Genomic DNA, 23,486 nt, shown 5'->3' with positions numbered 1-23,486 from the left:
AGCACCATAGTCTTTGAGAGGAACTTTAACAATGTCCCTACGATCAAATCTCTCCTATTAAGAAGATCAAAATGCACCAATACTAAGAAAGTGTATCCTCTTTACAGAGAATTGTATAAAAAGCACCGTATTATTAAGCTTATGAAGTATGTTAAGCCATAAGAGGAAGTGCTAGGCATGCTTTAAATCTACATTTCTCTGCAAGCACCACATCCCAGTAAGGTAGCTTTATGTTTGTTCATCATTTTGATACCACTTCCTAATAAGTGAGCCTTTATAAAGCTTCTACAATGTGTACTTAAGAGTTTTATTAATGATAATAAATAATTTACCCATGCTTTATTGAAGGGTTCCCACATTATGAAAAATCCCAGCGACTACTGGAAGTTCAAAAAGTTCAAATCTTCAGTTAATAAACACGTAAGGTTTGTCCAGATGTTGCATTTGAGAGATCTGCTCCAAGGGGATTAACAATATCAAGGTCCCGTTTCTATCATTAAGATGAGTTTCATGATATTTGAAGGAACTTTACATACAATTCTGCCTTTATCATGTATTTATTTCACAATCATAAATACTCAGTAGGCTTCTTTTTTTTTTTTTTTTTTTGACAAAGTCAGAATTTTCTTCTCCCTAGTCACTTGGCCATTGCTTTATTATCTCTTTGGTTCTTTTAACTGTTTACTTTTCTTTTTTTAAAAGTTTATATCTAAAAAGAAGCTCATCCAGTATTTATGATTGTTAGAAATCGGGGGGAAAAACAGTTGGACATAATACTGGCAGAGAATTGTATAAAAAGTTCCCAAAAATATCAGGAAAGCTTATGTCTCATTTTACACAAACTTCCTGCAGTTATTGTGTTCACTATTGTAATTTAACTGTTGTTTATCAGCTCTTCTGTACTGTTACTGTGATGCACTGAATATAATATGAAATAGTCATAAAATATGTCACTTAGTCAGCGGTCATCAGTTCATCTAATGATAGAAATGAGGTCCCTTAAGGAAAAAGGTTGGGAACCACTGATCTGGGGCATAGTGTCTCAAAGCATTCATTAGATTTTAATCATCTGTGCTCCATTTTAATGCTTCCACTTAAAATAGCGTACATTTGATACAGTGGGGCACAGAACACACTGCAGTTGTGGATCTGGAGTGGAATTAAGTCGAATACTATTGTGCAGACCTTTATTTCACTAAAGTTCAGCTTGGATTCTCTTTTGGTTGCTTCAACTATCATTGTTCTTTAAAAAAAATCATGGATTGTGAACTTTTTTCAGTTTCTGAAGTGGGTCATGCCAGAAAAGTTTGAGAATCACTGAAGCGTCTGCAGGTTAGGAATGACAACTTGCAGAAAGCTGCTGGTTGCACCGTGATCACTTTCTGTCATTAATGCCAGAGTTAAAGTTAGAGATGTTGGTGGACAACTTTGCTATTTAATGTGGAAATGAGGCAGAAAAAAAATGCTGTATGGTTGAGGAGAAAAGGAAGTTTCGGACAACCTTGAAGGTCAGTTAAAGAAATCTGTCTTATCTATTATCTATTATGGATATTTCACAACCTGGCAACCCAAATGTTCTGATTAATGGCTTATAACTTAGGCATTAGTGAAAGATTTCTTAACATTAATAAAACCCTTAGTTACAGCTTATAAGCTCTTTATAAAGGGTGACTTATTATGAAATGATGAGGGATACTCTGCTCTCTTTATGGCACCACAACAGGCGCCACAGTGTCCATGAGATGTCAGTACGTCACTGTGTGTGTTAACCTTTTATCTTTAGCGCCATCTGTACGTTTGGGACTGAATCACTTAAAGATTTGTTTTGTTCAAACCCACAATCCCCACCTAAATTCAAACCCCCTCCCCGGTCAAACATGGGGGCGCTGCAGCCAATCCAGCGCCGCCATCTGGGCGACAGAGTGAGCAAATTTACAATCAGTGTTCCGTTGAGACGGCCCAGGATCAGGACGCCCCTCTCCGCGACTCCCCTCCACCCGTGCGTCCTCAGTTTCTGGGCTGCGAGTTGAACTCCTGGCAGATGTTGTGGATGATCTTGGGCACGAATTTGTAGAGGTTGTCGAACTCGTCCACGAAGAAGGAGTGCTCCTTGTCGGGGTCCGTGGCGATGTACTCCAGCTCGTCCTGGGCCGCCCAGGCGATGCCGATGGAGTAGGCGATCACACCTACGGCACAGGAAGGGACAGCAGGTTACACACACACACACACACACACACACACACACACACGGTGTCCTCACATGTGTTTCTCACATCAAACACACACATTGCATCAGGTACTGAAGTTCCTCTTAGATTTAATTTAATAAAATTGTTCACTTTTCCTTCAATGAGATTTAAGAATATTTCTCAATTTCTTCCAAATTTCTGAGATAATTTTTTCTTTCCTTTTCCATGTTTCTATGAGATATAAAAATATTTTTCCTGTTTTTTCAAGTTTCAGTGTGATTTGTCTTTTTAAAAAAATCAAAATCCAAATTTCTAGGAAATTTTAAAATATTTTTTCCAAGTTTCAATGTGATTTTTAAAAGAAATCTAGTTTCTCCAAATTTCTGAGATTTAAAAATATTTTCTTGTTTTTTCCAAGTCTCAGTGTGATTGAAGTTTCTAGGAGGTTAAGAAATATTTTTCTATTTTTTTCCCAATTTTCTTTAAAAAAAACAACAACTATTTTTTCCAAGCTTCAATGTGATTTTAAAAATATTTTTCTGTTTTTCTTTTCCAAGTTTCAATGTGATTTTAAAAAAAAACTTTCATTTTTATGAGATTTAAAAATATATACTATTTTGTCAAGTTTCTATGAGATCTAAAATGTATTTTTTTCCCAAATTTGTATGAGGTTTAAAACATGTTTCTGTCTTTTTTCAAGCTTCCTCTTGATTTTGTACTATAACCTACTTAAAGGTGAATTTGTGGCACAATCATCAGCAGTGACAGAGTTACACAGAGATCTTTCTGTGATGTTGTGTAATTTTTAATCTTATTTATATTAATGTTTGCATATAAATTGATGTATTTGCTGTTTATTGCAGACTGTGAATGTATGTTTTTGATGTGTCTCTGATTGGTCTCATCAGAGCAGGTGTTGACTTTATCAACCTGCAATATTTTATGTTTCTCTGCTTTACTTTAGCTCTCTGCTATTTAGTGAGGTCTGAAAACATGAGAACATAACCGCTGCTTGATTTAAACATATCTGCCTAAAATCTCCGTATCTTTCACATTCTGTCGTGGTTGACCTCTGACCTTGGCGGTGGACAGCCAGTGCAGGTGCCATGACGTCATCGTAGGAGCGTCCGTCTGTAATGACGATCATGATCTTGCGTTTGTTGGGTTTGGACTTGCTGAAGAGCTGCTCCGCGGCGTAGGTGATGGCAGCGCCGGTGCTGGTCCCGCCGCTCCAGTAGTTGATGCGTTTGATGGCGTTCAGCAGCTCGGCCTTGGTGTTGTGCTGGCCGAAGGCGAACTCCAGCCTCTGCTCGTAGGTGTACTGCACAGCTCCGACCCGCGTGTCCGTGTCAGAGATCTCAAACTCTCGCGTGACGTTGGCCACAAACTGCAGCACCGTGCGGAAGTTGCCCGTCCCCACGCTGCTGGAGCCGTCGATGACGAAGGCGATGTCGTTGGCGTTGAGGCAGGTTTTGCTGCAGACCAGGCGGTCGGTGTCACACACTCTCTTCACCAGCGGCTGCACGGCCTTCCTCAGAGCGAACCAGCTGTTCACAGGCAGGGAGAAGAAGCCGTTTGTCCGACACACAGCCTGTGGAGTGAAGGACACACTTTGTTTCAAACTGGCATGTTCTAATATTCTGGTTCCCAACCTTGGGGTCCCGGCCTTCACTGGGGGTCACCAAAGCTTCACAGGTGGTCATGAGGTCACTTAAAAAATAATTTTTAAATTTGTAACATGTTTGCTGTAATAAATCACTATCATCATTATGTTATCAGAGATTAAGGAAACATACGAAGTTGAAATATTCGCTGCTCTGACAAGAACGCTGCAGCTACGTTCTCCTTTAAAATTTCTATTCCGGTCTGTAACTGGTGTTTTTGGTTGCCTGATTCACATTAATTAGAGTTCAAATTAATGCCGAATGTTTTGCAGATGAGTAAGTGTCTGTTTATGAATTGTAAGAAATCAGTAATAATCTTTTAAAAGGAGTAGATGTTTGCTGTGGTTAAATTGAGCAAAATCTTAATGGAGTCTGGCAGACAGTGAGACATGCAGCCACTGAACTTGAACTCCAGTGTATATTTTCAAAGAGGTGGGCTTTTGTTTTGTTTAACCTTACAATGGCTGACAGTACAGTTTATTACCCCATTTACAGCTGTATTGAATTGTGATCTGTATCTGGATAAATGATCCAAATATGGAAAAACAGATGTTAATGGGAGGTGTAAATGCTTCGTGATCAGAATGTGACCACATCTGGAGGTCGTCTGCACAGTTTGAATATTGTTTGGATGTCAGGTAGATGTAAACACAAGCTGCATAAATATCTGGATTACATATCCAGATACAGATCACATTTAAATACCAGCTGTAAATTAAATATTCATAAAATACGTCAGTCACTTCTGTGACGGTGCTCCACCTTTTCAACAAAGCTGGCCTCCACCAGGTTTTGTTTCTCGTTGTCATCGGGGCCCTCGATGGTGACGAAGAAAATGTTGATGCCGGACTCGCGAGCGAGCCGAGACGCCTCCTCCACCTTGTCTGTGGGCCAGCCGTCCACCAGCACCACGGCCACGTTAGGAGCCCCCCCTCGGTTCCCGTTGGCGTCGCTGAAGTACTGCTTGTTGATGTAGGTCAGGGCCTTTCCTGTCAGAACACCAGAGAGCAGCAGAGACACGGTCACAGAAACGCCACAACCACTTCATGTGCAACGAGGTCATGGCTGAAGAGCAGGAATGTGTTCGGATAGTTGAGGGAGGTGAACTGAATCTGTTATTGTCACATCGAAGTTACTCAACAAGCGAATAAAAATAAACAACAACTGTAGAATATGAAGAAACACCCTTTTAAAACTGCTCATTATGCACTTTCAACCGACTGAGATTTTTCTGGGAGAGAGAAGCAACCGTCTAAAAAAGTGACTGCATGCCACATAAAAACTCAACATAGCAGCCTGTGTGTTTTGTACACGTCTCTTTATAAAGTGAATGTTTTTAACTTTATATGGACCAGTCTAACAAATAGGTTCAGACTGCTGTCCCACATTCTGACAAACTGCTGTCCCACAACAGAAAAACAAACTTAAAAACTATTTAAGTGTGCAAATCTTACATCCTCCCATTGACTATTGTAATCCAAAATAATATTTGAGATAGCAGTGAGCTTAAAATATATATTTGAATTGTTCGAAGTCCCACATTTTCATGTCACTCACAAAACAGTGTAAGTTTGAGTCCATGATTTGAGACACTCCCCTACACCTTTGATCACTAAGTTTGTCCATTTTCTACAATTAAGGAAACCTTTTTTTGGTTGTTAATTAAAGAAGGTTTGTTTTTTATGTGTTTGCAACTGAACTGTGCAACCAGAAACATAATGATGATGTTTCAGACCAAAAGGAACACTTGATCCTTTATTTGGGGGAAATAAACACAATTTTAGCCCAGTTATGCAAATTATAAGTATTTTAGTAAACTCCATGTCATTTAAAATCCTGTGATGTTGTGAATACCAGCTGAAATACGACACTTCTGAAACTGTCACAACTGAAAACAGTGATGAAGTTTCAGTGATGACACAGTAACACCTAATCTGTTATTCGAGGGAAATAAACAAAGTTTTAGCCCAGTTTTACCAATCAAACCTATTTTAGTATAAACTCCATGTCGGTTCAAGTTCTGTAATGTGACGCTGTTTGAATACCGAAACATGGGATGTTTTGTCAAAAATAAAACACGTCAAATGATCACCTAAGATGTTATTATAGTCTTTGATGCAGTGTATATCAAAATTTATGAATTCTTTACTGTTTTGTGCCATTTACAAAGAAAAATTGGATTAAAAATACAATGAATCTCAAAAATTACACTTTAGTCACACAAAAAAGTGTTAAAATGATAATTTTATTACTTAAGACATCAATATCAGCCTTTCTGTTGTGATATTTTGTTAGTGACATTTTTTCGGGAGAGGAAAAACTACTGAAAATACAAAATGAGAATTAACTGTAAAATTGGATGGTGCACGTACATACATACAACGTTCTGGAAAAAAAAAACTTTTATTTTAAGATTTTTTACCACAGGCTTTGAACTAATTCTGTAAAATGGCCCAAATCATCACAAAAATAGTTTGTGCTCATTATGCACATTCAATGCACAGAGATTTTTTTTGGGATCCGCATATTACAGAGATGTTACAACCACCTCATACCCAACAAATCTGTGGTTGAAGAGCAGGAATGCCTTCAGATAGTTGAGGGAGTTGAACCAATCTGTTATTGTCACATAGTCATTACTTAACAAGTGAATAAAAATAAACACAGGCTATGGAATATGAATAAACATACTTTTAAAACTGCTCATTATGCACTTTGAATGCAGAGATATTTTTTGGGAGCTGCATGTTTTAACTGAGAAGCAACCCTCGCAAAGAATGACTGCATGCCACATAAAAACTTTACATAGCAGCCTGTGTATTATGTACACGTCTCTGTGTAAAGTGCAGGTCTTTAACTGTACATCATCACAGAAATAGTGATATCCTATCATTTACTCCGTCATTGTCTTGGTGGTGGTCTGTACAGGGGAGGCCCTGTTGGGGCTTAAAGAAGCTGTTGTATGACCAGAAAGCACTTCAGGGCAAACACAGACAACACTTTTTGTATGCGACTGCAAAATTTAGCAAGTCATAAAGACACATGTGGCAGTGGATGCATGCTGACGCACCAACCAGAGGAGAAAAACAGCACTCTGCCTCTGAAAGCTGACCCCCATGGGCTGGTAAAACCAAATGCTTTTTGGTTAGAGTGGAGGAAAAACAGGGCTCACAGCAGCAGGACTGTAATTTAGCAAACAGTGTCTCGCAGCAAATTTAGATTTAATTCCATCCTTGCATGTGAAAATGTGCCTGGGTAGTAAACCATGCGATAATTGCATCCCTTTCACTTTCACACTTGTGTTTGTAGGCATTTACTGTAGCTGGCAGCTGGCGGCGGGTCACTCACCCACATTGGAGAGGCCTCCCTTCTGCACAATCTTATCGATGGCCGACTTCACCTCTCTGGAGCTGGAGTACGACTTCAGGCTGCTCTCTGTCACGGGGTCGTCCCTTCACACAAAACAACAAGCAACCACGTCATGTTTCCTCAGCTGAAAATGATGCACAGTGACACAGCAGGGTCGGTGAGGTTACCCATATTGGATGATGCCCATCATGGGTCCAGCCACACCCACGTTGATGGCCTGAGCCACCTCCATCAGGAAGTCCTTCTGGATCTTAAAGCGTCTCTTCCCAATGCTCCAGCTGCCGTCCATCAGGAAGGCCAGGTCCACCTTACAGTCTGCAAAAAACACATCACAAGGTTACAGGACACTGCAGACATCAATCTAAGAGTACGCAAGTTCTGCCACTAGGGGTCTCTCTTACATTAAAGTGATTAAAAAAGAGGACGAACGTGGAAAACAACCACAAGTGATGATGAACATCTATCTGATATGACGAGGTTATATGAAAGTTCTGACAAATCCAATAAATCCTGTATATTCACGGACGTTATAGCAACTAGCAGGAAACGCTCCATTACATTAGATTAAAATATGAATTTTTTGGGTTTGTTGTTGTTGACCATTGTTGGAAACATTTGGGATAATATAAGTACATAATATGTACATAATATATACAAAATATGTAACATATGTTCACCGTTTTTTGGACATTTCAATGCAGAAATGTTTAATATTTTAGCATTACAGATACCCTGTGGTGCTTTTGACCACAGCTAGTGGTTTAGAGCAGTGGCTCTCTGCCTTTTGCCAAGACCCCCAGAATAATCAGTTTGGTGTTTGTGACAAAAAATCCACATTGCAGAAAGTCAGGGTCATATTTTCAAAGCTTGGTGGGAGGTCTGGGTTCTGTTGCCTTGCATTTCTCAATTGATGGTGCTGATGTAGGACTTTCAGGTAATCTCGCATAGCCAGACCTCTGTCTAGAGCACTAAGCACCGGAGAACTCCATGCATACACATTCTGCCATAGGGGAAACAATGCTCTGCCTTTTATGCATTTCTTTAAATCAATCACAAACAAAGCGCAGCGCTAAGCCCAGGAAGCAGCAACGCTGCTGCTGCAAAATATTGTCGAGGGGAAACTTGTTTTGGTGGAACATTTGCACACTGGGGGGCAAGCTCTGGTTAAAATAACAACAGGCGATAATTTCAGCGTGTAGGTTGCAACTCAGAGGTTGTTCTTGTTTACTGGGGACCACAGATAGTGGGCGTCACCATGCTGCTTGAAGCAAGGGACCAATGATAAGACTTAAACCTGCAGCGTGCATCCGCTGAGTCAGACTGCTGTGTAAATATGGTGAATATGGTACCAAGACAGCTAGCTAGCAAACATGTTTATAAACAATGCATTTTATGCATTTGAAAAAATGCTCCTTGCATTTTGAATAATTTTTGAAGAAGGAAATATATTCCACATGTTTGTTAGACCTCAAGGAAAAAAGTGTAGCTTTAGTGCAGGCCACAGGTTTTGATGCAGGGACACCGAAATGATCACTCTCTACCAAGGTTCAGCAGGATTGGTCAAATATTTGTCCATAATTATTGTTGCATAAGATGCAATAATCAAGTAAATATTTTACACATTAAAGAAGTATGAGGGACATACTTGGGTCTCCCTGTGACACCGGCTCAGGTGCTCTGGGTACAACAAGCTCTGGTTCTCTCAGGTTGAAGCCTGGAAATCAAGAAACACACAAGTCTTTAAACCAGAATTCTGCTGAAATCCACTCGTCAGGTTTTACACATAAAGACAACAATGTCATAAACTTCACTGAAGTTTTTCTTCTTTATAATCACTGACATACTCATGTGCACTCTCAAAATTACAATGATACCTTTTCACCATCTATGGCAGTTTGATTATATGTTGTGATGGAAATAATAAATTTTCCACTCTCTATTTTTGAAAAATCACCATAAAAGTTTGGTAAAAAAAAATTCCATTTACACAGTACATTTGCAGCTGTCCACTTTCCAGAGATCCCAAACCTTAGCAAGTTTTTTGTTGTGGCGTAAACATTGCCAAACAGGAACTGATTTTATCCTCAAGCAACCATGCCATTTGACTTGGAATCTCAATCCCTACAATTACAGGCTGAGCAGAAACCCAGATGCTTTTCCTTGGATAACCTTTGGTTTGTACTTACAGTCAGAACTGAGGACTTACTGGCAAAGTGACTCGTGTGTAGGGGGGGCAGAGAAAGCAGTAGTGCAAGCTATCTCACCTGATTCATGAAGGTTTCCTTCTGGCCTCCAGGCGTCCACTGGCTCCACTGCATGGATGATATCATACAAGCTAAGCATTAGCACATTTCTGCCACAAAGCAGCTACACAAAAGGTTTCTTGGGCATTGTTTTTTTTTGTTTTTTTTGTGTTAATAAATATCTAATTGTTCAGCTCTTTTCATAATTGACCCTTCCTCAGTCTCTGCCCCTTTTTGCTTTGTGCTTCAATTAAGCAATATTACATGAGAGGGTTTAGTTTTAACATCATTATTAGTACATCAGTGATGCAGCCAGCAAAGAGGTCCACGAGCTAATAATGACGTTTAAGCTCACCCTTGAGTGTAATATTGTGATTATACAACAGGGGACCAACAAAATAAAAGATACAATCGAAGTGTACTCATATTGTGGGGCAATTTGCTCTCAAAATAAATAAAAATCCTTTTTACTAGTGTTATCACCGTTTCTCTGGGGCCTGACTGATAACCTGAAAACAATCAGCCATGTAATTAGGACTCCTATGTAATGAAACCTAATTCACTACTCCAGCAAGTAGGCCGGCCCTTAGTCACGACCTAGCAACAGACGATTTCTAGTCCCTGTTGAGTCAGCAGACGACTTGAGCTAATGTTAACGCTTTCTAGAGATCGTGAGATTTTCCAAACTGAATAAATACTACACATACAAACACAGGCTGCTTTGTTGGCTCAGGCTTATTGTAAGGTTTCCACTGAAAATAATATTTTTTCCAGAAAAAGATTTAGCTACTACATCTGCAAACTTCACCTGTATTTTTGAGCAAGTAGCACCTGTCAAATAGCTGATGGCTGATAGCATTGTAAAATCCAAAATGTATTGAAATAAGATTTATAAAATTCCATAATTTTTGGTGTTTAGCCTTTCAAAAACAACATGTTCATTATGGGCGCAAAACTGTTAGCTCTCTGGCTTTTTGCACATTTTCATGCTAATCTGAACAAGTTCTAAATGTCTAGTTGACCAGTTAAATTGCTTGGTTGGATCTAGCAAACTTAATACCTTGGTCAGCTTTCTCCCTTTTCTGTAAAACCGCCATATATGGTCAAACAAGTTAGCTGATGTCAGCAAAACGCTTGGTAACTAGCTAATGAATGAGCGATGTATATTAGCTAGCTAGCCAGCTAGCATTTTGCAAACTTCAGCTAATTTAAGAACTATATATATCTTCCTTTTTCAAGTCCCCCGGTGATGTTTTTTAACCTTTTAATCTTCTTAATCACCTTCATCTCCTTTTCTTTCTAATAGAGACAAACCTAGCACATAACAGGAAGGTTGACGGAGGGTCCAAGCTTGCTGAGCTGTCATTGGAGCACAGACCAAAAAGGGGCGGGGCTTAGGAAGGGTCAATTAGAAGGCTAAAGCAGCACTTACTGATTAGCAGAGCAAAAGACAGAACAAAGTTTGCGATTCGACATGTTGGGGTCCAGGCTGATGCCTCACTGGATACAAACAGGAGCTTGTATCCATGGTAACCGCTGCTCACCTCTAGTATGGGTGGTGTCCAATTTACGGTTGCCATCTGAGTCAGTGGAGGAGCGAGGCACTAAAAGTAAAGACATCAGTGATGACAGACTGTGACACATGAGATTAATGTAAACACACCATCACAGCGTGCTCCCACCAGCTCCGTGTTTGACCGGGCGTGTGGCGGTACTTTTGTGGTGCGCGCTGGAAATGGCTCAGCTTTTTCAAACCAAGTCCCTTCTACTTAGATTTGGTGGCTCGGCTATGTCATCAAACGGATGAAACCATGGCCTGTAATCTGAACGTGAGGGCTTTTTCGTGCTCTTTTGTGTCCTGTCAGTGGGCCACATTGTGAATGGTTTGTATTTTTTAGTGTGAAGACTGTGACTAAAAACAAATCAAAAGTGTTTTACTTTCAAAGCACTTAAAGGAATAGTTCTCTGTGTTTAAGTTAAAGTCAAAAGTTGTGTTTTTATCACACGTTTTGCTCTATACATCACCTATACACCAGTATCTGGACCAACAATGATTTAAAAAATAATTTTGCAGATATTTTCAGGTATTTTAATGGTTTTTCTTTTTCTGGAAAATGATTTAAAAGTGTTGATGACTCATCCTGCATGTTGGGGTGTGCACTAAATATATGTTCATTAGGGTATATTTTCCATATAACTACTGCAATTAAATAAGACAATGTGCAGGCTACATTTAAAAGATCATTAAAAGATGAGGCTGTATTGCTTATTTTTGTACTTTATGTAACTTTGATCAGTAAGATCTTTAATTCCTGTCTTTTTATGCTTTGCAAATGTGTGTGAATCTTACGTGTGAATACAAGCAACATTTTAGGATGACAATAAAGGTCTTGAAAAACAAACAAACGGCAATGTAAATCTCACCTCAAACGTCAAAAATATTCAGCTCATTTCACTGAAACACTGAGAAAAGAAATTAGTCCTGTGCCAGAGAATAAACATGAGAGTGTGGGAAGCTGTGTGAAGTGCTGTGTCACAAAACAGTCAAATTATAATCTGCAGAATCACAACATATGCATGACAATATAAAACCTGACCCCCAAGACCTGTTAGTTCCCAATGAATAGAACAGAAAAACACTTACGGTAGGGTCCAAAGTTATAAAACCAGCGCTCATATTCTGAGATATCAGGCCTGTGATCCCGAGCTAGAGGAGGATGTTGTGAAACCCATTAGTATTCCCACAATGAACTTCAGAAGGAAAAGCCCACTTTTGCATGGTTGCGATTGGTCGCATATTTGTCCCGACCAATCCCAGACCAGTGAAAACAGCGGCTTTGTGCAGCATCATCACCTCACAGTGTCTCTCTCACACATGCACAAACAATAAACCTGCCCTATGCTCCTCTCCTCCACACTTCACAGGAATCTCTCATATGGCAGGCAGATGGCATGTAAACACAACGTCCTGAGAGACACATCGCATGTACTTACACATGGAGCCAATTCAACACATACATGGTCAGCAGATACCTAAATGCATCACTCACTCAAGCATGCTGTGTTTGGACATGCAACAAAGATAGATACGAGGTGCAGTAACCTGCCGCCGTGAAGGGGGGGCAGTACACACCAACTGTCATGTTGCCTTCAGGGGAGTTTGACTTACCTGTCATCTCAGGTGTGTCCGTCTCACTCCACGTGTATCCTGAGTCTGGAGCTGCATAACTAACATCTGAATGTACAGCAGAGAAGGTGGAGGCATCAGCAACTACAAGGGTTACATTCAGGGTGCTTAATGTTGCCTTAAAGGGATAGTTTGGGCTTTTTGAAGTGGGGTTGTATGAGGTACTTATCCATAATCAATGGGGTCCGGCATACCCCAAGTTTGGAGAAGCATCAGGAGTACCAGTATAAAGAAACTCATGGGAAAAATCAGTAACAAGCCGATCAGTGTCCTTTGAGGGACTACTGGCAGCTACAAGGTTAGCTTAGATACTGTGATAGCATCAGTTAAAGTTGCAAAGAACGACACTGAAGGCTTTTGTCTATGGAAAAGATGTTTTCGCTCTTGTGCTTTGACAGGAGTTTGATCTGATTAGACACATGGTTCATCCAATCACCTGCCAAGTGTTATTTGACAGTGCCTGCCCTTTTCCAAACAGTTTCTAAGGACGAATTCCCAGATGGTTCTGTGTAACATGTGTATCATCTGGCGGGTCGGATTTGATGAAAAGGGGGGAAATTATGGAAATGCTATGATGCTGATTTTTATTTCACTAAAATTCATTTTTTTATTAGTTGCTTCCCCAATTTAGTTAATGATTGATCCAAAAAAATAATTGTGGGATATGAACTTTTTTGTTTGGACTATGAGCTTGTACTCTTCTCTGCTTTTTCAAACTTGGGGAATGGTGACTATCATTTACTGTAGATAATAGCCTACACTGATTATGGATGCATCATACAACCCCATTTAAAAACAAACTATTCCTTTAAATCAACAACATTCCCATCAGCTTATACAACATTTTACAAATGAGCAAATATTAGTGTGCCAACACTGGTGAACATGATAAACATCTGCATGTTAGCATTATCATTGTTAGTCATGGATGTATAATAAGTATTTCTTTTAATACATCCATGTTGCGAACATGTTAGCCAACATGGCTGACGTTAGCATTTAGCTCACAGCAACACTGTGTATAAGTACAGCCTCACAGTGCCACTAGCATGGATGTAGAATTAGCTTGTTTTGTCATACTTGGTCATTTATTTGAAACCTGAAAGGCTTCATTGCCAAACTAATTTAAAAGTAGTTGTTTTCCATGAAACAAATTGTTATAAATTGGTTTGATTATAGGTGAGAAATCTTAAAATTCACTATATTTATAAGGCTGCATAAAGTTGCATGGACTAATAAATGAAAAGCTTAGATTCAGTGAAACATGAAAAGCTTTTAAAGAATGAACATCCAACCTTAGCAGAAAACATTTTATCACAAATAATGCACTCATGCTATTCTTACCTTGGCCAGTTTTAACATTAAAGACAACATTTACATTTAAATTAGAAAATGTTTATGAGTTAGTAAAGAAGAAGGATCTATTTTGTGTTTGGTACCTGCCGGCCGTCGAACTGCAGGGAACCAATCAGGACGAGGAAAGGAGGGGTGGGCCCAATCCCTTCTGGGAAAAGCTGTGCAGGGGAAGATTAGAAAGCTGTGTTCAGCACAAGCGTCAAGGTGGAGCATACTTGTGACCTCCACTAAACCTGCCACGTTATTAGTGGGGTATGCACAAGATGTTCAGCCTTGAGTCAGACACACAGTAGTCACTCAGACGGACAGACGGAGGCTGTTTGAGTGAGTTGGTTTCGCCTCACTCCTGTTACCTGCAGGGTAGAGAGACAGAAGAACTGCCCGAGAAAATGTGTTTCAGTTTTCTACCTGCGGCTCTTGGCATCACAACTCACTCAAAATTTTTATGTGGCGAAAAAACATCTGGCAGCGTAATCGTCCTGCCTCTTGCATGGCTCAAGCTTAATCGAAATGTGATTGAACACCAGAAGCCCAAACAGCTGAGCAAAACCATAACAATGCATTGCATCTGTCTAAACTGACTGAGCCATGACAACACACTTCAGTTAACCCCTCCCTGCGGTGGACGGGTAGCTTACACAAACACGCAGCCCGGGCTCTGAGGTTCCCATCCAGTGGCAGCTAGTGAGCCGGGCCTTTGTTGACGGGGACGGGCTGGGAGAGCCCAGCCAGCGGCTCAGCGAAGCGTGGGAGTATTATTCTAAAGTTGGTGTCAAACCAGGGACAGTGTAGATAGTAGGACACAGAGATTAGCCTAATCTGCTGCTGGTCAAAGGCCCGGTGCTCTACAGCAGACAGTGGTGTTATTTTTTCTGATGAAACAGGTGCTTTAAAAGGATTGAATTTAACTCTCACGATCATAGCCACTTCAGTGATCACTGCGGCCAGAAGGTCACAGCAGGAGCGAGGACACTGATCCTCAGAGGTACAAATATTTCATTACAGTACTTAAGTGGAGTTTTAAGGTATGTGTACTTTACTAGTATTTATTTAATATTTATTTTCCTGACAACTTTGTTCTTTTATTCCTTCAAATATCTGCACTTTCTACTCCTTACATTTTCAAAACAGGCTTGTAACTTTAGTTTTAAAAGGGCAGTTCACCTCAAAGATTTTTAATTTTGAGGTAAATGCTTAAATGCATTTGTGGGAAATTATTTTTATTTTGTATTATTGCATGCTGCTTTCCCAACACCAAGGCCAATTTTAATCTAAATGGATGGACAATAACACATGGAAAAGACGATTCCTTGGTGTATCCATCAGTGCATATCACATATGACAGACGTAACAAGTCAAAACAGACAACAGAGGAAGAATCGACCGCAGAGTGAGGTTCAGTTCGCTTTGCAAAGGATAAGCTGGCAAAAATGTCCTATACTTTGAGTTCATTTCAAAGCCCTTACTTTTTCATTTTTACTTGAGAAGGTTGAATCAGTGCTTCTACTTTTACGCAAATATCTGTACTTCTACTTGAGTAAGGAATGTTTGCACTCTTGCCACCTTTGCTTGGGGTTCGTACACTTTTAACAAAATCAAATTAAAGTCAAACCAGATGTTATTGTGCTATAAACGAAAGCTGAGAAATTAATGGAAAACAAAACAACATTTCATATCTTAAAATGTGTCACCTGCCTGTAAGTTATCTTGACATCCTATATGACCTGGCTGAGACTATATAAAACAAGCACTTACACAAATAACTTGAATTTCAATAAAAATCTTTACTGCTTTAGCTTCTACTACCTCATGATGGCTTAGTTCAATGTTAAGAATAAACCAAAAATTTCCGACCACAGCTTATCCTTTACATGGCTCAAAAGTGCAGATCCTCTCATGGTAAAAAAGCTGCACAGTTTCAATCAGTTTCTACCACCAAGCTCTTTTCAAATCTTGCAAACATCACTTTGAAATTATAGTGTTTTAAAGGATTTGCAGCACCTGTACTAACTAACACTGTCAGCTGATCCTCACCTTTGGTTGTACCTCTGTCTGCAGGAGTGTCCATAATATGCAGTTTCTTTGAAAGTTACATAACAAATTTGACCACATTTTAACACAGAGACCCAACAAACAGAATCTCTTTTACAGGAGAGTCTCCAGGAACCGTTGTGGTTGTCAAGTAGGCATATCTCCTCACAAATGTGAGGCTAAACTGCATCGTAACATTTTCAGAAAGCCGAGCAATAAATCTGAACATCTGTTTGGGGCAGCCGGGTGGCAAAGCGACCGGTGAGAAAATCTTCCGACTCATAAATCAGAGTTCAAAACTCTGACGTCGGCGAGCATGCACCCTGCTGGAGTGTCCTTGAGAAAGACACTGAATCCCTGCTGGCTCCGAGGTGTAGCTGGTCCTGACCTCCAACCTCTGACCTCCAGCATAAAGAATTTCCCCAAGGGGATCAATAAAGTATCACGTTATTATCCACAAGCTGCCGATCAGAAAAGCTGCTCTCTGCACTGATCAGATACTTCACACCCTTAGATGGGATAGTTAGGGGGTTGTATGAGGTACTTATCAGTGGTTTGTGTATTATCTGCAGTACAGTAGTATATGTGTTGATATTTCAGAATTAATTTAAATTTTTCCTGTTGTATTGTGTAACACAATCAAACAGAAATGTTAGCTAGGAAGTGACTGAATGCTAATGTTAGCAATGATAGCTCATGGGTTATGAAATATGGCCGCTGTGTGATTATGGCGAATGCACTGCTGCATACAGGGTCAGCAGAAAAAAATAAATATCAGTTTAACTACCTTATATAAGTCAAATATCAGCAGTGCGGCAGCTAAATCCATGCTGAGACTCCAGGCAGCTACCAGCATCTACTGTACAGACCATGGATAAGTACCTCATACAGCCCAACTTAAAATAATCCAAACCATCCCTTTAAGTCTCAGTAAAATCAGGTCAGTCGGATACATGATGCACGAACTTTAAAGAGCGCTCACTGCGTTTTAGAAATCATACAATCAACCGTCATTAAAATGGACATACTTCTGTCTAAGTTTAGGGATCCATGGTTTTGGATTCCACAGAAGCAAAAACAGAAGCGCATTCCTCGGTGAGCCAAACCTAGGCTGGTTTGAATGGCGAGAGCTTTCTATTCCTGACAGGCTGCAGAGAGGACCCAGATCCCGCAGCGCCGCGGGGCCGATTGGGTCATACGTCTCTCTGGGAGCAACACCGGGCCACTCGGTGCTGCTGCTTTCATCTCCGTCTCCCTCTCTGCGGGCTTTTACGGGGCAGGGGAAGGAGGCCGGACCAGATGGGATCTGTCAGAAGATGTTATTAGAGCACTGACAGAGCGCGTTTCTCATCGTGGTCTTATCTAAAGGAGAACGTTGAACACTGGAGATATGGCACAAGATGAATCCAGGACACTGATGTCACATCATCGCTCATCTCTGAGACAAACGCTCTCAGAAATAAAGGTGTTTACTATAACCACAGGAGAACCCTTTTCGGTTCCTGATAGAACCTTTTACAAAAGTTTCAGCTGGAGCCCTTTCCGAGGGTTCTGTCTAAAAACCCACCACAAATGGCTCAACCTATAACCATCCATGAAATGTTCCATCCAGAACCCTCTTTGAGTGGTTCTACAGACAACCCTTCTAAGATGTAATGGTTCATTTAGAACCTTCTCTTTGAGTTCTGTCCAGAACCTTTCCACCTTCTTCTGGGTGGGTGCTAAGAGGAACACTATGGAGAATTATTTAAAATACCCCATCTGGGGGTTCTATTTTTGGGGGTTCCCTTTTATATTCCAAGGGTGTAAATATGGAACCCATTCAGGGAATTTGACCAAGAACCTTTTGATATATATTCAGAATTGTTTTATCTGGAACCCATCCAGGGTGTTCTACTGAGAACCCTTTTCTATTGCAAGGAGTTCATCTACATTCCAGCCTGTCTTCTTAAGGTTCTATGGGGAACCATATTGTATTCTACAGATTAAGCTAAAATGACTGAATCCCACACATGCCAATGATGGATATATTCTCTCTTAAAAAGAAGGGTTTTTCAGGGGCAAAGGGATCCTGGGTAGAACCTCAGGAAGAACCCATCTGAAACCCTTTTTTCTAAGAGCGTATCAACACACTCACGGCTCATTTTGTGACGTTGGGTACAGTGAAAGTTTTAATTGTACTTGTGCATTTTGTTTATGGAGGATGGCCAAGCGTTGAACCACAGCGTCCCACAGAGGGTAAACATTAGCACGGCTTTATAAGACACTTCACCGAGGTTTTATTGCCCTGGGTTTCCTCCTGTTTGATCAGTCCTGTCTCTACGTCAGTGAGGGTGTCTGCTGGTGCGGTTTGAGGACTCCCGCTCAGGGTCTGGAGACACTTACCGGGGTTGGACTGGCTCATGGTCGGAGTCCGCTCGGGTGGGGCCGGCTGAACCCTGTTAAAAGCTGTTTGTAGCAATGAGAAACAGGCAGATAGAATAAGAGAGAGGGAAAAAAAAAAAAGAGGGAGAAAGGGGGAGCAGAAGAGAGCTTCAGGTCGGGGGGCTCCATCCACAAATGCAGGCCAGCTGTTCAGCTTTGTGTGGAAGTTGAAGGCATTTTCTCCGCAGCATGATATCAGAAACAAAAGGATATATGCTGGGCGTGTTTACAGGCTTTAACTCAGCTTCATTTGTCTCTTTTCATGTCTGAGAATGAAAACATGAGTGCGAGGACGTGCCTGATGACGGAGAACAGCAGTTATCGTGAGAGGAATGTTAGCTGCGATGCTTGATGGAGTGGATTAGTGGTGACCCCGGGGCGAAGATCACATGGGCTTACGGGTGCGGATACAGGGGTCAGACTTACAGCGGTCGACTCCTCCTGGATTCTTGTTCCAACAAAGACGTCTGTCCCCTCTGATGCCCTTGACCCGCATTCCCTGTCAGTCTCGCCATGTCTACCTGCTGGTTACTCTGATTTAGTGTGTGTGTGCATGTGTGTTAATGATGAGGCTGACCTGGGCCAACTGGAGAGGATGGTGGCCTCCTGATAGCTGAACCTGCCTCTGGTCTGCGCAGACCTGGGACCAAGAGACAAATGTACTGTGAGACAACATAAAATATCTTTTAAATATCCCATCTGTTGTACTTTTAGATTTTTAATATTATATACTATTGTCACTTCTTTATATGTGTGTTTCATTGTTAGAGGAAGCTTGTTTTAACTGTGCATACGACAATAAATGCTTTGACTTGACTTTGACTTGATCTGTTCATCTTTCCTACTCCAACAATGAAATATCGCAACAAATATCGGACGGATTGCTATGAAATTTGGTTCAGAAATTCATAGTGTCCCAAGGATGTGTCTTATAACGACTTTCATCCTCTGATTTTTCATCTAGCATCACTCTCCGGTCAAAGCTTTAAGTTGTTCAGCCTCTACAACACTGGATTAGCTCTACCATGTAACCACTGGGTTGTTTCTATGGAAGTTTCTTGTTGTAACATGATGTTTTTCACATTATAACAAAATGTCTGCATGTTATTACAACATACAATGGCTGCAGACTCTTGTTAAAGAGTCAGTCCTATAAAAACATTACATTATATTCAAGATAAAAAGTTAATAAATGTTTTCGAGTACAGTTTGAGCGTGAATGAGAATGAATTCTGTGGGAGTTTATTTGAAAGACAACAGAACAGAAGTTGGCCTTCTTCACAATAGTCTGGTCTGGCTCGGTGTTAGAAGACTAGTAAAAGTCTTTTAAAGCAGCTGTGCACATAAAAAGCAGTGATGCCATGCAGCGTTTATGTATCAGTACAAAAGAAAGAAAGGGCAAAGAACAAATGTTGAGACAATCTCTAGAGAGTGAAAGACAGAATTGAAAAGAGACACATCAGGAGGGTTATATCTCGGTTTACCTGCACTGGCACGTTGTGGGAATCTATTCGGATAGCCACTTCCTCTGAATACTTTGAAGAAATGCCAGGGTTTAGTTAATCGTTACATGTGGTGTAAAGGACTTTCCAAGAGCTGCAGAATCAGTGAGAGCATTGACATACCTTGGCCGTGACTCTTTCCTTGACCATTGACCACCTGTGACTGTCCTATACCGGTGTTGAGAATAACAGAGTGTGGGCACATTTTTGACAACAAAATTTTTATGTAAATTAGACGTAAATGTAGCAAATTAAACATAATTTTGGGTTTCATATAAACCAAAAGCCTGGGTCATGGCTTTTCTGTTTTAAGTTTTTGGCTTAAAACAAGTTAACTGAACTAATTTTACTGATTAAATACACAAGTTGTGCCACTGATGAAGACAAACTTGATTTGAAAACAGGACCACCTCCTTTAAAAGGGACAGTTCACCCCAAAATCAAAAATGCACATTTTTGGAGATATTGGCCATAGAGACGTCTGCCTTCTCTCCAATGTGAACTACTTTCTTTCTGCAGAAGAACCTACAGGAACTACTTTCAGTGTTGCCGGATTCGTTTGATGTTTTGCAGCCCAACAATTGCTTAAAATCCACCCAAACTGATATAAAACCGCTTTAATTTATCCCAAAATTTCCTTATAACATAATAAAAACTAAAGTGTTCCTAAGTGTGCTAGAATGCAGATAGAAGGAAACATAACTATGGAACGTTTTTCCATTTCTGACCCCTACCTTAAAAAAAGAAATAAAGATAAATGGCCGGCTCAAATGATAAAAATAATAGGTTTTATCTAACTTGGAAAAATGCAACAACTCTTGACAGAAGGGTTGGAACGATAGCAAAAACTACTAAATCTGGTATGTGAAGCATTTGTCTAAATTTCTTCCCCTTAACTCATACCTCCTCTCAGAATGAATAAAACCTGTTATATCTAAGTTGTGTTGACTGAATTAAATGTTATGGATATATTTTTAATAGATTGTAATTTTTTAATGTATTTGAAAACCGGCCCAAATTCTGTCCACCTGCCCAAGCTCATTTTAACCTGCACACTGCAACATAAAACAGCCCATTTAGGTGGAAATCCGCCGAATCTGGCAACACTGACTACTTAAGAATCAACTGGAACTACTTTCTGTCTACAAGAAATAAAATAGTTCCTACACGAAACTGCTCACAACAAGGGCTGTGGATTATCTTAAGTAACTGGCTCACGATTTTTGGAGAGAGACACTGATTTTAAATATTTAAAATGTAATTTTTTGTTGCTTTGAGCACCACATACAGAGTGTAATTTCGTCACATCATATTTAAAAGAAGGCAGACACCTCTAGGACAAATATCTCCAAAACTCTTCAACTTACATGAAAAAAATCCTTTTAATACAGAGTGCGTGATAAATCCTGATGCACACTACTCCCAGAGGACGGGCATGATGCAAACACCCCATGCTTGACATGAATTCATGTTCCTGCGCATCCCAGTGTAAAGCAACATCAACGCACCCCCTCATGCCACCAAAAAAAAAAAAAAAAAACTCCAGTGTTGACCCCCGCTGGCTTTACTTCACTTACTTGAACTTGCGGCTGCCACAGAGGCAAGGTACGGGTGACTGCTGCCTAGATAGAAGAAAGACAAATGGGGTGCCAATGTGGAGAGGGGAGAGATAATGTTACAGAAAATGAAGGAGACAGAAACGGTTGGGAGGTTGTCTGGCACACGGCCAATCTCAGGTACACACATACCTTAAGATACTGCAGCATTGTCTACTCGCTGCATTTCTATCCAAAACAGGGCAGATGACTTACTGTGATTCCTGTCTGATAAGGTTTTCATTTAATAAGAGTGATGAACGGTCTGGTGATCAAGTGTACAGTGAAGTCAGTCAAGCAGCTGAACAGCACCGTAACTTCATCACAGCTAACCCAGCCGTAATTTGTCATAATTGCAGTTGTGACTTGTAATTACCAGCTGCGATCATTCGTCTTCATCACTCAGCTTCACACAAATGAAAGCTTGTTCTGGCAAAACAGCATTTCTAGTTACAAGCTACGAATGTTGTTAGTCAGACGGCAGCTCGGCGGAGGCACACTGGCTGCAGCGGATCTTCTGTGTGGATCTGTTTTACTGGATAATTTACAGCGTTCCTGCATCCAAGTAAATACACAATCCTCCACATACAATAACATACATGGATCCATTAATTTAGAAAAGAGCATTAGTTTTTTGTACATGTATGTTTTCAAAAATTATGTACAATTTAAAGGGATAGTTTGGATTATTTGAAGTGGGGTTGCATGAGGTGCTTATTGATAGTCAGTGTATTCGCTACAGTAGATGTTAAATGGTTAAATGTTAAGTGGCTAAAAAAGCCAAAAGGCAATAGCCACCATGAATAAAATAAATAACAAACTACGGGCATGCTGGTCAGCATGTACTGTAGCTAACACACTGACAATCAATCAGTGCCTCATACAACCCTACATGAAATAATCTGAACTATCCCTTTAAGTGTGTGTTTGTTTAAGTCACCTGCATCCCTGACTTTATGGACTGCAGCTCGAGCCTTGGTAGTAGTGGGTGGCGGTGGAGGTGTGGTGGTGGGGGTGGTGGGAGCCGGAGTGGTGGTGGTGGTGGTGGTGGTGGGTTCGGGTGCTATAGTCGTGGAGGGTTCGGGTGCTACAGTGGTAGGCAGCGCCGTGGTGACCGCGGGGCCTCTGGCCTCCTTTTGACCTGAAAGGAGACGACAGATGTAGGCAGTCGTGTACAAGACGGATGGACGGACGGAGGAAGAGCGTCTACAGTAACTGCTGTGTAGTAATGCATTCTTGACATTCTTCAGCAGACGGCAGCGCTCAGACTCCTCATTCAACCTGAGCGAAGTTCAACACGCCGGAGTCAAGCACAGGGACGTCCCGCTAGTAACCGCCTGTCCCCAGGACGCACTGATCTGGTGATTTGTGGGACCAAAAAATGTCAAGAGGTCAGGGTTAAAACGGGTAAAACTGCTTGGAAAGTGAATTCTTCTTGATGTCTAGGTCTAGGACGTCATTGGACTTGACAGGTACCCCCTTCTTCCACTGGTGTGACTTTGCCCCACTCCCTCATGCTTTAGCCACGGAGGTGTAGTGGTTGTGTGTGCGTGTGACGGCATGCACACGTGGACGCCTACACATACGTACGCTGCAAAAGCTGGTCACAGCTATTGCTTGAGTAGGTTTCTCAGAAGGTAACTTTCACTTTTACTTGAGTATAGATTGTCAGTACTCTACCCACCACTGTAATCCACTTAATAATAAATGTAATGTTTTAAAATTTTAAAAAGCTGCGTCATGTGAGTGCAAAAATAAGCCTCCTCTCACTTGGTTTCACGTAGGTTGGTCTTGAAGGGACGTAGTCCAGAGTAGACGGGTAGATCACTCCTTTCTTGGGCTTCCCCACTGAAACACAACAGAAACATGCAGCTGTTGGTTGGAGGTCTGATCTTAAAGAGCTGCGTTCAACACTGTTTACGTCAC

General features: G+C 40.8%; 1 protein-coding gene across 3 annotated transcripts in view; it reads right to left on the bottom strand.

Moving 5' to 3' along the window:
• Nucleotides 1–1,369: 1,369 nt before the first annotated feature.
• vit (vitrin) overlaps nucleotides 1,370–23,486 on the bottom strand; it is a 36,535-nt gene continuing 14,418 nt past the window's right edge. The window contains exons 6-23 of one of the 3 annotated variants that reach the window (XM_084736236.1): nucleotides 23,331–23,408; nucleotides 22,501–22,701; nucleotides 21,543–21,587; nucleotides 20,089–20,133; nucleotides 19,948–19,998; nucleotides 19,041–19,103; nucleotides 18,425–18,487; nucleotides 14,092–14,166; nucleotides 12,635–12,700; nucleotides 12,110–12,172; nucleotides 11,010–11,069; nucleotides 9,487–9,534; nucleotides 8,868–8,936; nucleotides 7,390–7,537; nucleotides 7,202–7,305; nucleotides 4,616–4,842; nucleotides 3,267–3,780; nucleotides 1,370–2,186 (exon numbers count right to left, since the gene is read on the bottom strand). In XM_084736236.1, the coding sequence (XP_084592362.1) occupies nucleotides 2,008–2,186; nucleotides 3,267–3,780; nucleotides 4,616–4,842; nucleotides 7,202–7,305; nucleotides 7,390–7,537; nucleotides 8,868–8,936; nucleotides 9,487–9,534; nucleotides 11,010–11,069; nucleotides 12,110–12,172; nucleotides 12,635–12,700; nucleotides 14,092–14,166; nucleotides 18,425–18,487; nucleotides 19,041–19,103; nucleotides 19,948–19,998; nucleotides 20,089–20,133; nucleotides 21,543–21,587; nucleotides 22,501–22,701; nucleotides 23,331–23,408 (2,099 nt within the window). In that variant the 3' untranslated portion in view covers nucleotides 1,370–2,007. The remainder of the gene's footprint in view (nucleotides 2,187–3,266; nucleotides 3,781–4,615; nucleotides 4,843–7,201; nucleotides 7,306–7,389; nucleotides 7,538–8,867; nucleotides 8,937–9,486; nucleotides 9,535–11,009; nucleotides 11,070–12,109; nucleotides 12,173–12,634; nucleotides 12,701–14,091; nucleotides 14,167–18,424; nucleotides 18,488–19,040; nucleotides 19,104–19,947; nucleotides 19,999–20,088; nucleotides 20,134–21,542; nucleotides 21,588–22,500; nucleotides 22,702–23,330; nucleotides 23,409–23,486) is intronic. The other 2 variants (XM_084736237.1, XM_084736238.1) reach the window with 2 other exon arrangements.

The sequence above is a fragment of the Lutjanus erythropterus genome, chromosome 14, assembly GCF_056507025.1.
Source record: "Lutjanus erythropterus isolate fLutEry1 chromosome 14, fLutEry1.hap2, whole genome shotgun sequence".
NCBI lineage: Eukaryota > Metazoa > Chordata > Actinopteri > Lutjaniformes > Lutjanidae > Lutjanus > Lutjanus erythropterus.
Note: the sequence above shows the minus strand (reverse complement) of the source record. Positions and strands in the feature narration are given on the sequence as shown.